Raw genomic sequence first — 16,341 nt, forward strand, 5'->3', positions numbered from 1 at the left:
AAATAAATTCATATTTATTCATTAAAACATCAGGCAGAAAGTATGTTCAGTACAAGCCTTATTCATTGAACTAATGTTGAAGGGGGGGGGGTAATAATGCCCATTTAATTAATGTGCACAGAATTACTATTTTTATGGCACAGCTTTGTATGCATAGGTACTCTGTTAAAATCATGTGAATGTGTACAAAATATGCTTTAAATCAGTACCTTGATTTTAAAATGATTAACTGAACAGAAATTACAATACAACAGTGAAAACTATTTTATTTGTTAAAAAAAGTATTTGAATAAAGGGGGAAAAAAAATCACATGCCTACATTTTGCTCAAGCAATGAATCCAATATAGAGTAAAAAGTTACTCTTGATGCATATTTTCATTTCACGCCTTTTAAAACCCATGATGAAATGGTGTCCTTAAACTTCTTAGTACTTCTAGTATTTATTATGAGCATATGCCAAAAAAAAAAAAATGGCCTTAGGTGCAGTTAATTCAAATTTGGCCACAGTTGCTGAAGTCCAAACACTATTTCAGAGAAAGCAATTTTATCCAAATTTCTCCCAGGAGTTTGATGATAAAAAGTGAGACATGACTAAGGCATTATAACCACATTTTTAGCATTTTATTTCAAGGTAATTTATTTTAAGCCACTCAATGATTTGTGGTAAGGTTGTTGCATTTTGAACCGGGAGGAGTTTACAATACTGTGTTGTGCCGCTGCTTCTAATGAATCTGGCCCCATTTGCTTACACTTTGCTCAGGGCTTTCATTTCCCCACTTATAAAAACTTTTCTAGTGGGTAGTTTGTGCCCAAATTTACAGCATTTCTTTTTTGACACTGGCCCCCAGTTTATCCTCAAATATTTTACATGCATGAGACTGTTCTGTAGCATTACCTTTAAATAATATTGTCAGAATTTTTTTATTTTTGCATTTAAACAAAAGTTTATCTGTGGTAGGTAGGATGCTCTACTATTTTAGTTCCATTTTCAATTCCTTTGTGTGGCATGTTCTTTATCTAAATTAAGAGACAGCCTTTTGGCTAACATTTTTTATCTTTAAATAGGGTACAAGCCTGAGCAAGGCATAAAGACATTCACAATAATTTATAAATTATCTTTACAGAGGTATATTTTACAATTGTGGGGAAAGCAATTGGTTGATTGGAATGAGAAATAAGAATCCTCCATTTTGCAACAAAGCTACTAGATCTCATTACATATATGACGAAAATGTCTTCCTATGTAGACAGGATACTGTTATCATTAATTGCTTGCCAGCTTTGTTGTTACTGACTGTTTTTAAAGTGATACAACTCGAGTACAAGGTCAAATTCACTCCAAAAAGGAGAAAGCACTAAGTAAATGAAACATTTATAATAGAATGCATTAGCTCTGGTCCACTTAAGGGCAATACGAGGACCAGAAACTGTTTTTTTTTTTAGCTAAGTGACTATGAGACAAGCAGCCTCACCTTCATTTTGATGCACTTCTTACTTTTGAAGTGCATTCTCCATATGAAAGCTCCAATAATTTTGCAAAGTGTTTACTGTCAGTTGTCCCAGATTGAAAGCATTTCTACGGGTTGCCTGGACAGTCAGTACTCTTAGCCACAGAAAGCAGGTTCTAGTCCCATTAGCTTCACAGTATGAGTGGACAAAAATCTAATTCTATTTCCCTTTTCATTCCTGGATTTTGCATTTATTATGTAATTGAGGCATTAAAAGACCAGATCAATCATTTTGAGTAAAAACTTAAGAAAGTTTACTTTTAGTGATGTGTCTCTAATTCAAGAATGGTCCATTCCCCATGTGGAGAAGAACAGTCATCAGGAGAAAAACTTGTCACTGTGATACTTGTGGAGTCATCATATGGAGATGCTATATCACCCCACCTACTTGAAGTCTCAGCCTGGGTTATACCCTGAGATTTTGATTGTTCTCTAGACAAAAGCAATGTCTGATTTATTAAGTATTGTGCTAAACTGAGATCTTCAGGGACAGAGTTTATAATGTCGACATCTGAGCCATGATCAGCTAAAAGCTGTCTTAGAAGAATCCAGTCCCTTTCAACAAAATGCTGATCTTCAAAGCCAAAATCCACAATTTTTGGTTCTGTATTCTTATTCTGCTCAATTCCTTGGCCTGGATCCACCTCATATATAGGAGAAAGTGATTTTGAAGGACGACGTTCATACATGCAGATTTGTGCCAATGAGTCAAAATCATCTATGTGTCCTGAAATAATTCATAATACTGCACATTGTAAAATAGTTATGTTCTTTTCCCACAGACACTGAAGATAAATATACTATAAACAAAGATATCTGACAAAATAGACATTTCTAAACGGTAAATTACTTTTCAGGGATGAGGTGAAGGAATGTCTATGCTAGTTATAGTAAGAAAATCTGCAAAAAGAAGTTGAGCATTTCTGATACAGAAAATGAGTTACTTTTGTAGATGCCATTTAAACATATAGAATAAACAGTAGACAAATGAATTCCCTTTGGTTATTTCATTTATCATATGTTCAAATTTATATTTAAATGCTTCATATTCTTGTAAGCATGCAGTTAATACTAAAGGCAATGACTGAGAGATTTAAAATAAAAAAATAACACTTTTTTGAAAGTGTTAGGAAATTATTTGAACCTTGCTAAGATTTAACATAAATAACTATTAATCTTCGGAGTATCCGTAGGCATAACGTTAAATGTATATATTCGTATAGAAAAATTCATAACAACTTTGTCAAAAACTGACAGGCAATTCAGAATTTACAAGTTTAATTAAACATATAATTAGTTTGAAAAGGTATATGCAATTACAGCTACAGTTGTGAACATGGCTTTAACATTTCAACTGTGAAAATGTACATTTGCTGTATTACTGTATTACAGTTGTTAGAGTCATGCTGTCAGTTTTAATTTGAATTTTGTCACTTTCACATGGAATTGGTTGTCCAAAATAAGAGCGTGCTTTTCATTAGGGAATAATGTACCTGGAAACCCTTTTTAAACCTATATAAATAGTATTCTGTAGAAGGTTAAACTTATTTGAGTTGGGTTTCATATTACAGTGTGAGTTATTAATAGTTAACATACACCTTTGTATTAATACTTGGTTCTTTACAATTTAACTTGGAAAGGAAACAATGCTATAATTATTTCATGTTGCTATTTAAGTTAAATTACCTGCAGAACTGCACTTTTCAGATGGTGATGAATGGGTGTCTCTCTCTTGATGGTCAACAAACTGACTCTTACAAGAATTCCCAGTACAGAAAAACTTTTGGGAATCAGATAGTGTTTCGGTAGTGTAAAGGTCCAAATGACAGGGCCTTATTTGAGACTTAAAATCACTTTCTGCATGGGTGTAGTTACCCTTACAAATCTCTGATTCTACACAGTCTTTGCCTTCTTCTTGAGAAGGTTGTTTTTCAGATGAAGCACACTCAGGATATACTTCATGAGGATCTAAATTCAAAAGTCTACCATTCTGTAAATCCCTGCATTCAATTTGCAATGTCATATCAGAGAAATTGTTCTCTATGTGTGAACATCCTAAATTTTGTGCTGCAGAGTGTTCATTGGTGATTTTCTCAAAAACATCTGATGGGGATATCGGATCTCTCTTTGGTATTGTATTCAGGTCTCCTTCATCAGATCCTAGCTCTTCACATTCATCGACAGAAAGCAAAACTGATCTTGTGAAGTTTTTTTTGGCAGCACCCTGAAGATTTACACTGTCAAGTTCATTTAAATCATCAAAAGCTAAATTTATAATTCCTTGAAAAGGCTGCAGTGCTGCATCTGATGGTGCTTTTTCTGCTTCCGAACGGTCATCTTCTGTTTCATCAGCTGACGAAGAAAGACGTTCTATTTCATGGGTGAATTGTACACTGCAGTTAACAGCTTTCTGATTCATGTTATTCTTATATTTATCTCTCTGACCCCATATTTCTGCTCGTTTTTGTGGAGCTTCATCATCGCTTGTAGAGTTGACTCGAAACAAATCTGAAGAATGCTCCTTTTTCATTTTTACATCAATTCTCAGACTGCCATCATATCCTTTTAATTCTTCAGGGGTACTAGTGTCACTGCTACTTCTTCCAAGAAAATCATGGCAACGCATAGTGCTGCACTTTGAAATTCCTCTTTCATTCGAACCATCATCATCCTGAGAACCACCCGCATCATAGTCTTCTGACCTTGGCTTGATGTCATCCGATGATGTGCTAACACTTCCACTCTCTGATTCTGGACTCTCTCTATCATGTAATGTATTTGCGTGTTTATTCCAGTGCAATGCAAGTTTGCTTTCAGAGCTGTCATGGCTCTCAATTGTGGCACCAATTCTAATGTCAAAAGAGGATTCACACATATAGTGCTCACCACCATTAATTGCTGAGCCCTGGCTGGTATGGCAATTAGTTGTTTGGGAGCCAATTAAGGGGGATTCTGTGTCACCTGTTCTACCATTTGGCTTTGAATAATTTGGATCTACCTCCTTTACAGAGCATAATTCACTTTCACTTGAACTGTCAGCACATTTATTAGAGTTTTCTGAATCACAAATATGTTTACTTTCTGAATGATCACAACCTAGAATATTTAAAGCCAAGTTTGCTTCAGCTGATGCTTTGTTCTCAACATCCCTGGTCAATGTTTCTTCTGTGATAACATGTTCAGCTGCCTCTGCAATATTTTGTTGACTTTTACACAGATCAAGCATACATTTTTGTGCCACAGAATGTTGTTTGTCTGCTGGATTATCATGACAACACTCATTCATAGATAATGTTATAACTTTTACACCAATTTCTTCAGAATGGCCAGATGGCTGTTCAGAGGAATGGCAAAGACTTTGCTTGCATTCATTCTCTAAAGATACTGAAGGCTTATAATCATCTAGTCTAGTAGAATCTTTGTTCTGCTGCAGAGTTTGCTGGTCACAGCTGGTTTTTATTGCACATGGAGAGTCTTTACATTCCCTTCTGGTGTTTAGGTTTGCAGTTTTAGCTTTAGAAGAGCTGGACCCTGTCACTGTTTTCTGTTTGGATTCTTTGTGGTTTGCATTAGAACAAATATTCTCACTTAATGTGTTCTTATGTATCTGCACTTTTTGTTTTGCACTTGTTTTGCTTGATGAAAGTGCAGTTTTAGAATTTTTTTTATTCACGGTCTTAATATCTGACTTGATTTCAGTTTGTTTGGAAGCAGCGGATCTTTGTGGACTTGCCCCATTGCCCTGCAAACATGTTCCTAAAAGGAAAAGTATAAGATTTAATACAAGGTTCGTGAACTTTACCAAAACATTTTATGGTATCATATTAAAGGGAAACTTGTGATTATAAAGAAAAGTTATTTTCCATGCTTATATAAAATTAACTCTAAATAAATGCATTAAAAATATGTACAACTATTATTATTTACTGTTTTATGTATATTGAACACGCACCTTTGATATACACATACGTTAATATTATTTTACAAATAATAGAAATAATAGCATCTAGAATAGGTTAAACAGTGGCATAACTCTTACAACTCATTATTATAAGAATACTCTGAGTGATGCAGGGAATATTCCCCCCATATATATCCCACCACTTTTATTGGGAACCTTAAGGCTATACAATGAATATAAATTGCTCAATATTGGCTGTTAATGAAGCCATTCTTCACCCAATTAGCATTCATATTGGCCCATGAATGGCCTCCCTGATATCTAATCAGGGCTTGGTCAGATATGAGTAGGAAAGCATGAAAAATTGTAGGATAAAGACAATGTTAAGCTTGTGGATTCATTCCTCTCATAATTAGTGTGTGCATCCTCCCATATGATTGCTGGCTTGATTGGCAGGCCATATTAAGCAAAAATCCACTCTTGTACAACAAACCAATTAACCCCTGGTGATGAAGGGGTTCAACCTTTTTGGATACATTATAAACTACATCTTTAAGCCATAAGTATTTTTATCTGTCCATGGAATAACATTTACTTTTACATTAATATAGACAGCAGGGACCCCCTACCCTCAAAAACGTGCACATTTTTACCTTGCTTTTTAGACACTGCTGCTGGGGCGCTCTTTGGCCTTTGCTGAGCAGTAATTATTGTGCATTTAGTTGCCTTTTTCTTCTCAATAACTGATTCCTTAGCACTTGTAATGTTTTTCGTTGTTGAAATGCTAAGAATAAACAAAACATTGTTACTTTGTCCCTGTTGTTTCTTTGTCTCAAATTTATTGCAGATATGCGGTTTTCTAAAAATCATTAAAGGGGAACTATTGTGAAAATTTAATATAAGCTTCAGCACACTGAAATAAGAAACTTTCTAAATACAATCTATTAAAAATTCTGTACTGTTTCTGAAATAATCAAGTTTATCTTTACTATTCCTCTTTCAGCATCTGTTTCTCTTGATTATGTCTTCATGCAGGAGTTGGGTGTCAGATAATCATTCAAAAATACAAGAATTCTCCTGAATGGCAAAAATGTTTTTTGATGCATGTTTTACTATTTGAAATATAAAGAATTTTTTCTCATACTTCCTGTTGTCAGTAAAAAGTTTCTTTTGAGTGTGCATGCCCAAACATTTTCTCTGTCAGATAATCATAGACAGTTAGATCCAATATATCTTATAGGGGGGGGGGGCTCTTTTTGCCTAGAAGATGTATTAGAGCTCACTCTATTAAAATCACCAGACATCATGGGGCAGATTTATCAAGGGTCGAATTTCGAAGTGTAAAATACTTCGAAATTCCACCATCGAATTTAAAAACTTTGAATATCGAAGTATTTTTCACTGAATTTGGACATCCTGCGATCGAGGTAAAATCGTATTCAAAGTCGATGTCGTAGTAGCCTATTCGATGTTCGAAGTTTCCATAATATTACTTTGAATTTTGGATTTTTTTAATTTGAAAATTCCCTCAAATTCACTTTGACCCTTGATAAATCTGCCCCCATGTCTCTCTACGCGCAGCATTTGTGCAAAAGGCAGTTATTTTGTTTGATTTTGTTTGTTATTTGAGTGAGCTCTAATACATCTTCTAGGCAAAAGGAGCCCCCCTATAAGATATATTGGATCTAACTGTCAATGAATATCTGACAACCAATTCCTGCATGAAGAGAGAATGAAGAGAAACAGATGCTGAGAGAGGAATAGTGAAGATAAACTCGATTATTTCAGAAACGGTACAGAATTTTTAATTGATTGTATTTACAAAGTTTCTTATTTAAGTATAATGAAGCTTTATTAAATTTTCATTTTCGCCATAGTTCCACTTAAATATAAAATCCTTTGCGGGAGTATACTTGAAAAGTTTAAGTTATATTGCAATCCACCAGCTGTAATGAGTCAAATAACCCACTCACATACAACCTGAATCCACAGGTGATATCAAGAAAAGCATGCCAAAAAATCTTGGGGTAAAGTCAAGAAGTCCCATTTGCTGGGGACTCACATCTGTTTTTCACGAAACCCATTCTGGTAAAAATTATTCTAATCCAATAGTCACCCAACCCTCAGGTGCCAGATATGCATATCACTTTCCACCAATTACTGTCAGGAATTTATGGTATTACCAATTATCAGAGTATTTACATTTCAAATATTGTAGGGGTAAGTTTAAACAGACCTGTTGGTTCCTCCTTGGCATTCAGCTTCATTCATTTTCCTTTTGATGGAAACCCCATTAGACATTTTTGCTGCAGATTTTGATTTAACTGCTACAAAGTAAAAACATACTAGTTTAGCAAATAATGATATTTAAGGCCAATACAAGAGAAAGCAATGATTGTCAACTATTAGGGTTATAACTTTTCAGACACATTGAAAATATGTACACATTACTCTTCTGATCGTACTTGAACATTTAAGAGATATTAAGAATGGGCAGAAGCTTCCCCAGTTATACGCTATCACAACCCTAGGCATATATTTCTGTGAACCATTGTTTGTGCTATTAAATTAAACAGATTTGAAATATCACCATGCACAGTCTGCTTTATGATCTCTACTGTCCCCAGATAATACTTTCATTGCTGCATAGACTATGATCATGTAACTATGAACATTGAGTATAAGGTCCCTTACACCCAACAGCCCAGGTAGCAGTAAACATTGTTTGCCTAACAACTTAAATTGGGCACATTATTGGTAAGAATGTCTTAATGTTTTTGTCATTCTTCCATTTCTACTGACAATTTTACAAACATGTTGGTAAAGGGGTGTGGTTATCTGTATATATTATAGTAATGTATTATAGTGGTGATTTGAACATGATTGTTTCTGCCAAAATGAAAATTCATAGAAAAATGTTACTATGTTATTAGGCTCCTGTCACAATAGAACATTTTTGGAGCACACACAACACATCTGGCTGCATTACCAGAAATACTAAATACCCTCCATGGCTTTGTCGTATTTACAATATTTTTATAATTTGGCAACCAACATGTTTAGAACTGAGATCAGTAGAATAGTGGGGGGGGTTTCAGTACACTGCCACAACAAAGACATGCATCAATCCCCATACACATATACCGTTATCCTGATGTGTTTCTAACTATTTTTTTAGATTAGTGTTCAAAGTTTGATTTAACCTGTTATAGTTTAAGTCAGTGATGATTATTATAGAATCTGTAAATTCATATAGAATTTATAAGTTTATCACTATTAGTATATACTGCAAGTACTGCATAACCTTGTGTAGAAAACTTGCATAGAAACTTGTGTATTTTTTTTTAGAAAATTGCATACAAACTTTGCACAGCTCATGCAGTTTTTATACTACACTGGTTTCTATATATGCAACCATCAACTTCAACAGACTTTGTTAATTCCACCAAGATGTAAACTGTGACATACATTTCACCATATATACTTTTATAAATAGGCACATCAAGCTTTTCCACATAAAAACGCTCCTCTGCAAAGAGGAAAGTTGCTTTATTTTAAATGCTGCACCTTTATCAATATGTAAATGATTTTTAGTAGCCTTAAGGAAGGTGCTTCTGTTATAACACTAAGTACAGTTCTTAGGGAGAACCCCTAATAATTAGAAAAAATACATCCAGTGCAAATTGATTATATAGGCGTCTGTTTACTTATGTGAGATAAGCAGAGATATTAGCCTATGCCAGAAAAAAAACGCCAGAAAATTAGCAAAAGCTAATTACTAAAGTGAGAGCATTTCTGTAATTGCGAATATTCTGGTAAATACATATATTAACGCCTATTATCGCATTCATGCTACGTAAGTTGTCTTGCAGGGTTTACTAAAGCTTATTGCCAGAATTGTTGACAAATATAGAAAAATGTGTCACCAATTTTTATCACCACCCTGAGAGTGGAGTTATGTGAAGAAAAGATAGAAAAAGATATATAGTCGGTTTTTTAAACATAAGCAGCGAAAATTATTGATTGCACTGGGGAAGAATGATACTTATAAATGAATTTTTAGTGAATTTATTAAGAAAAAATTATATAATGGGGAAATAATTAACTCCTGATAGTTCTTAATTGCCCATAAGTATATTTAATAACACATTATAAACTGGTAATAAATACTATTTTATATAAACTCATTCATATGTATATATTGATTAGTGTGGCCATTGTTAGCGGTGACAAAAAAATCTGCAATATTTAAAGCAGATTTTGCAGTTAACCTAAATGATCGACAAAAAAAGGTCAGAAATAACGCTATGCTTGCATAATTAATGCCACTTTTTGCAAGACAAATTTGTCTCATCGTGCTTTAGTAAACATGGGAGCTGCGTTAATTTTGTTGCAAGAATACTCTCAGAGATAATGGCAGATGGGTTATAGATTGGTTTATGACCTTTAGTATAGGGACCACATAGTCTGCAAAAGTACAGCACTGACATACACTTCTCATTCTAAATATGTATAACCTATTATTAGCTTGTTTCTGCTCTGTGTAAATGTAAGGAGATACAATATTATGCTTACCTTGTCCAAGATCTTTGGGACTATCCAAACAGTTTGGTAAAATGTTACAACTTTGTGGTGAAGAATTAGAAGAATTTTGTTCATCTAAAGCTGTTGGACATATTTGTTCTTCAGAAGATCCAAGTGCATTTGCTGATTCTACAGTGGAATTTGCAGGCTTATTATTACCTGTACATTTTACTGGACAAGCAAGGTTTTTACCTATGGACTTATGAGCCCTTAGCTTTGATTGTGAATTGCTATCACTGGAGGCCTTGGGTCTTGCGCCTAATCTTCCTGATGATAATGATTTTGATGTGGCTGTGGAGTCAGCTTTAGAAGCACATGTTTCAGTTTTTGCAATTCCATTACTTTCTGCCTTTGCTTTCAAAAGTTTTGGTTTTGTTGTAACATTCTTTTCTGGTTGCTTTTGGTCTTTTATGCCTTTGGGTAATATTTTCTTGCCATCTTTGCTTTTTAAGTCATCATCTTTAGCCTTTCCAGAAGAATTTCTAAATGCAGTAGAGGTGTTCCCAGAAGCACCAAGTGATTCAGATTTCATCTTCTTTGTAAGAGACAAATCACTTTTTGAAGAGGTTCTATTTACTGCTAATTGAGAACGTTCTTTATTTTCTGTTAACGTAGATCTGTTTTGCTAAAACAAAAAGAAAAAAACATGTTTAACAGAAAAATGAGACAATTTATGAGAATGCAAATTTCCCTTCATACTTAAATGTACAACAAGTAGTCAGTGTTTTCACTCCATGCAGAAGACCTCTCCAATATCAAGTATATTCTAATAAAGGAGCATATTTAGGCATATAAAACACAAATATAATGTTAAATAGCTGCATGAGCAGAGGCCATGACTGTAGATAGAGAGAATTAACAACCAAGGCCCAGCGTGCAGAACTTTGAGCTGGATGAGTATGGTACAAAAAAAACATACATGTTTACATGTTCCAGTTTTATAAATTAATACATTCTGAAGATAAACCTAAGTGCTACTACAACATATTATGATGTAGATATAATACAGTGCCTTGTGTTTATAAAGGTATGGGATCTATTATCCAGAATGCTTGGAACCTGATTTTTTCCATATGAAGCATCTTTCCATGATTTGATTTCCATACATTAAGGGGCCAATTCATTAACTTCGAGTGAAGGATTCGAAGTAAAAAAACTTCGAATTTCGAAGTGTTTTTTGGGCTACTTCGACCATTGAATGGGCTACTTCGACCACGACTTTGAATCGAAGGATTTGAACTAAAAATCGTTCGACTATTCGACCATTCGATAGTAGAAGTACTGTCTCTTTATGAAAAAACTTCGACCCCCTAGTTCGCCACCTAAAAGCTACCGAACCCAATGTTAGCCTATGGGGAAGGTCCCCATAGGCTTGGCTAAGTTTTTTTGGTCGAAGGATAATCCTTCGATCGTTGGATTAAAATCCTTCGAATCGTTCGATTCGAAGGATTTAATCGTTCGATCGAAGGATTATTCCTTTTTTGCGCAAAATCCTTCAACGTCGATATTCGAAGTCGAAGGATTTTCATTCCCAGTCGAATATTGAGGGTTAATTAACCCTCGATATTCGACCCTTGATGCATCAGCCCCTAAGTCTAAAAAAAAAAATATAATCATAAAATAAACTCAACAGGTATGCTTTACCTCTAGCATGGATTCGTTATAATATAGTTAATATAGTGCATGCCATTGTTTTATTATTACAGGGAAAGGGGAAATTTTAATTATTTGCTTAAAACAAAGACTATGGGAGCTGCCCTTTCTATAATTCTGAGCTTCATGGATAACGGGCATCTAGATAACAGATCCTATATCTGTATTGTGCATTTCAGACCGCACATGGCCAAAAATTCCTATACACTGTGATCAGTGATAATTGCCTTTTGAAAAACACTTAAATCTCATCATGTGAAAATGCCTTTTTATACATCTTTGCACAATTGCACCTGATACTGTTTCTCACTATCTGTAAGGAATGTTTGGGTGTTGTGTTAGCTCTGTGATTGCCCCAAATGGGCAAGGAATTCAAGTACAGGTCCTTTATTACAAAATTTTGTATTCAAAAATGATTTTCAAAATAAAGTATTAATTCTCTAGGCTGTGCATATTACTTTCATTTTCAATATAACTCCTGTGATGCTCTCCCGCTCTGGCAGTAAATCAGAAGCCTCTGTGTCTATTTCAATGTCAGATATTGTGCAGAGCCTGCTTGCTTCTCTTGCATGTTGGCAAAAAAATCGATGGTGATGTGTTGTTCTTGTTTTATTGTGTAACTACACCCCCAACCAATCACTATGTCCCCTCAGATAGGGAAGCAGGTGGGGAGGGGGATTTCTCTAAAGCTATCCTGCGGTCCTTGCCCCTTCTGACTGTGGGCTCTGTTTCCTCTATAGCTATGCCAGGAGAGTAGAGGAGAGCAGTTGGCTTGGAGCTTGACAGGAGCTGTCTAGAAAACAAAAGTAAGAAGCAGAGCATGAAGATCATTTGGTCAGAGATTGATTGCTGTTTTTTTAAAATAAAATATACAGGTATAATAGGATAATATACAGGTATGGGACCTGTTATAAAGAATGATCGGGACCTGGGTTTTTCCAAATAACATATCTTTCCGTACTTTGGATCTTCACAACTTACGTCTAGTAGAAAATCATTTAAACATTTTATAAACCCAATAGGCTGGTTTTGCTTCCAATAAGGATTTATTATATCTTAGTTCAGATAAAGTACAAGCTACTGTTTTATTATTGCAGAGAAAAAGGAATCATTTTTAAAAATGTTGATTATTCAGATAAAATGGAGTCTATGGGAGATAATTCTGAGCTTATTCACTAATGGGTTTCCAGATAATGGATCTCATACCTGTAATTTGATATAAGTTTATATTGTAGTTGTTATGAGTGAAATTTTGCAATTCACTGCAGCTCCCCAACTGTGTACAATAGGAAAGCCTAAAAGCAAAAGCACTCATCCATTTACCATTTATGAAAGAAAGTGATTTGGGTCATTTTGGTGCCCTTAGTGTCACAAGGCGTATGTGCTATTGTAGACAGTAATCTGTTTCTAATTGCACAGAAAGAAAAAAAAACAGGTAAAAGACCACAAAGGCAATGACAGACGTTAATTTGCTGCCCGTGAGGCCACCTCTATTCTTCTGGATTACAAGGTATTTACGAATGCCTTGTAAAACGAATATGTAGCTATCTCGTACAGGTAAATAGGTCTGGCATTGCCCAATAATTACAGGCTGCTAATTTGGTTAGCTGTTTATTTTACTATATGCCTATTGCATTGTTCTGTGTTGAGGTACAGAAGAGATAGAGTTTTGCCTGAGGGTACCATTATTTCTGCATGTCAGTGTACACAGAGGAAATTATTGGGCAGTCAGCTTTCTGCCATGACAAAGTAACAATGGTTTTACATCATTGCATTAAACCATTCAAAGAATGTACCTACAAAATGATATTATTCTGTAATTTTCAAAACTACAAAATAAATCATTTCATAATATTAATTTTTACCTGTGAACTAGTGAATACTGGTTTCTTTGCAAGTCTTCGATCATCACCTTTATCTAAGGCAGCTATGTAACGAAAATGAAAAGAAAAAAACACAAAATGAGGCTTTTTTCCCTATAAGGATGGAACAATAACACAGGTAATGTCAAACACCAAAGAATACCTGCAATATAAATTCCTTTGTGACCGCAACTGATAGCATTTAAACAGAAACACGGAAATGTTTTGGATTTTCAGTGAGTGTGCATATGATATAGTAGGTCACTGCTGCAGTCAGGGTAAATGAATGGCTTCCAATACAAATCATTAGAATATGAGACATAGAAGTATAAGTGCAGGTTGAAAAGGAAAAATGAATCCTATGATCTATTTAATAAATTATTGATAAACCTTAAAGCCATTACAAAGTAGTTTTATATCCATTGTGTTTCTACATTCTGGCGATGGTGGTGGTGGGGGGGAGTGGATACAAATATGTATGGTACGGTTGGTGCATGCTGTGGTACATAAAGACTGACATTCTTTTCTGCTTGCTTTGCTCATTACTAAACGTATTATTGAATGTATTTTTTTTGTGGTGGAAAAACATAAAGCAATTTTTATTCCATTAACCATACAGATATTCAGAGATAAAAATATCTGCATTATTACACATTCTTTGCAAAGCATTCTGGGTTATTTATAGTGCAGCACTATTGTCTAGAAACAACGCATTCGTAAAGCCTTAGGGGACAACATACCTCTCTGATGTATCACAATTTATTTTTTTATTTTTTGCAAGATAAATGAGCGAGCAATGCTTATGTAAAGATGCAAAAAATAGCCCTGCTGCAGGACACATAAAGCATATCAAAAGATAGAGACGTGCTTACGGCACACACCTTCATTTTCTCTATGATATTTACAAAATCATTATTAATAAAGACCCTAATACAAGCCCAAGCCTGTATCACAAATGCAGCATTTTGAAAACAAAATATTGAATATCGTACAGACGTCAATATCAGTCCCAGAAAACAACAGTAAAAATAAAAACGTTGAACAAGCTAACAAACCTACCTGATTCTATTTTCTCCTGATGTTCCGGCCTCATCAATTTCCACCCTTCTGAGTGCCTAGCAGCATAAAAAGACTGAACCAGGAAGGTACACAGCTTATCACGCACAGCCTGTATCTTACACGTAAAGCCCTGTGTTCAAGCAACAAATCAGCAGCGGTGAGATCTGCATTTCCATGGCAACTAGTCATTACTCCTCTCTCCGAATCTACTTACTCCCTAAGCTATATCAGTGATGTCATTACTTAGGCCGTATGATCACCTAGTGTAAGAGGTTTATGAATGCCTCCTGTTCTGCACCATTATATTACAAGCAGTGTGAGCATGCAGCTGCTAGTATTTACTGCTAGGCAGCCAAACGCCATCTTAAACAAACATGATTTCCTTCATTGGAGGCTTCTAGACAGCTGACTGCAGAGTCAAATTCTCTCGGGGACAATTAGGAATCTTATTAAGCATTCAGAAATTCCGTCTACTAAACCAGAATTTGTATTTTTGTAGCACTTTTAGCAATACAGACAACGATAAACATTTTCATTTTTACAGAGCAGTGGGGTAATAGATTAGACACTTGAAAATGTGGTCATAAAAAAAAATCAATATAAGGAGAGTGCATTTATTTCACTAATATAAAAGGAATGGTGCTCAGCATTACTTATGTGCCAAGCGCTACCTGCCTTCTGTAGAAAAATTGATTTAACCCTGCAAGTACCAGTAAGCCTGCAGGAGAGAGATAATTTACATGGCCGTAGAGATATTGCCTGTCAAATCAGCCTCTTTTAACTAAGCTGGCAGCTAATTGTATTTTGCATGCGACCAAGATGTCTCCCCTTCCAATATCTGCCTGGTGTCTGCCGTATGATCACCTAGAGGCCCATTTATCAAAGGTCAAATTTCGAAATTCATGTGAATTTTTTTTAATTCGAATATGCTAACAATTTTTTTTAAGAAAAAATTTGAATGTCTAATATTCAGTCAAATACGAATCGTATTTGATTCGTATACGATTCGTAAGAATCAAGTTTATCTCCGGAAAGAGACTTGAATGTCATGAAGGCTATTAACGTCTCCAAATGACTCAACCGACCTCCGCCATTGACTTGTATATGAACTCGGCAGGTTGTAGGTGGCGAATATTGGAATTAGGACTGTTTATTTGTGTGGATCTTGTGGGCAAGCATAATATACTGGAATCCTCATGAATAATAGAGAACAGGTATACAAGTAGAACAAAGTAAATTGCTAGCAGCAGAGTAAATTAAATTTGTACTAATTTGCATATCAAAAATTCATCATTAATTCATGGATTCAAAATGGCAAGAATTCATAGAAAATGTAGTAGTTAATGTACAGCTCTGCATACATAAGTAGTGCAATATAAACATGCATACATCTGCTGACATTGTACTTGGGCGAGTAAATATGAGTGAAATGAAATCTTATTCAGCACTATGAGGCTGCAGCGGTAACATTACGCAGTGCAAATGCTATAGCTGTGACATCATATTTCTAGTTTAGCAGTTCCGTATAGTAGCCCTCCTAATCCTGGTTAAGGCAAAATATACATGCGCTCCCTCTCACGTGGACAGTGGGAACCCACACTGTGAAGTTTTTACTTTACATAGGCATGCATTGTTGGCTGTAAATCAGCGCTGCAAAATATGTCAGCAATCTATAAATACATGCTAATAATAATAATAATAATAATAACGGGACAGGGGGATTAGAAAATAACAGCTAAATGCAACAACAATTTTGTCAGGTTTTATCAGCAT

General features: G+C 35.0%; 1 protein-coding gene across 2 annotated transcripts; it reads right to left on the reverse strand.

Annotated features, from left to right (window-relative positions):
- Positions 1-249: 249 nt before the first annotated feature.
- btbd8.S (BTB domain containing 8 S homeolog) lies at positions 250-14,907 on the reverse strand. 2 transcript variants are annotated; one of them, XM_018259859.2, is made up of 7 exons: positions 14,569-14,907; positions 13,513-13,574; positions 9,986-10,619; positions 7,647-7,737; positions 6,064-6,194; positions 3,196-5,265; positions 250-2,236 (listed from the first exon to the last, which is right to left on the reverse strand). In XM_018259859.2, exons 1-7 carry the CDS (start codon positions 14,600-14,602, stop codon positions 1,770-1,772), a joined length of 3,489 nt encoding a protein of 1,162 aa, XP_018115348.2. In that variant the 5' UTR covers positions 14,603-14,907; the 3' UTR covers positions 250-1,769. The 2 variants fall into 2 exon arrangements, with proteins under 2 accessions (XP_018115348.2, XP_041417462.1); XM_041561528.1 differs by lacking the exon at positions 13,513-13,574 and having other exon boundaries at positions 14,569-14,905.
- Between the last annotated feature and the right edge of the window lie 1,434 nt (positions 14,908-16,341).

The sequence above is a fragment of the Xenopus laevis genome, chromosome 4S, assembly GCF_017654675.1.
Source record: "Xenopus laevis strain J_2021 chromosome 4S, Xenopus_laevis_v10.1, whole genome shotgun sequence".
In the NCBI taxonomy this organism is placed as follows: domain Eukaryota; kingdom Metazoa; phylum Chordata; class Amphibia; order Anura; family Pipidae; genus Xenopus; species Xenopus laevis.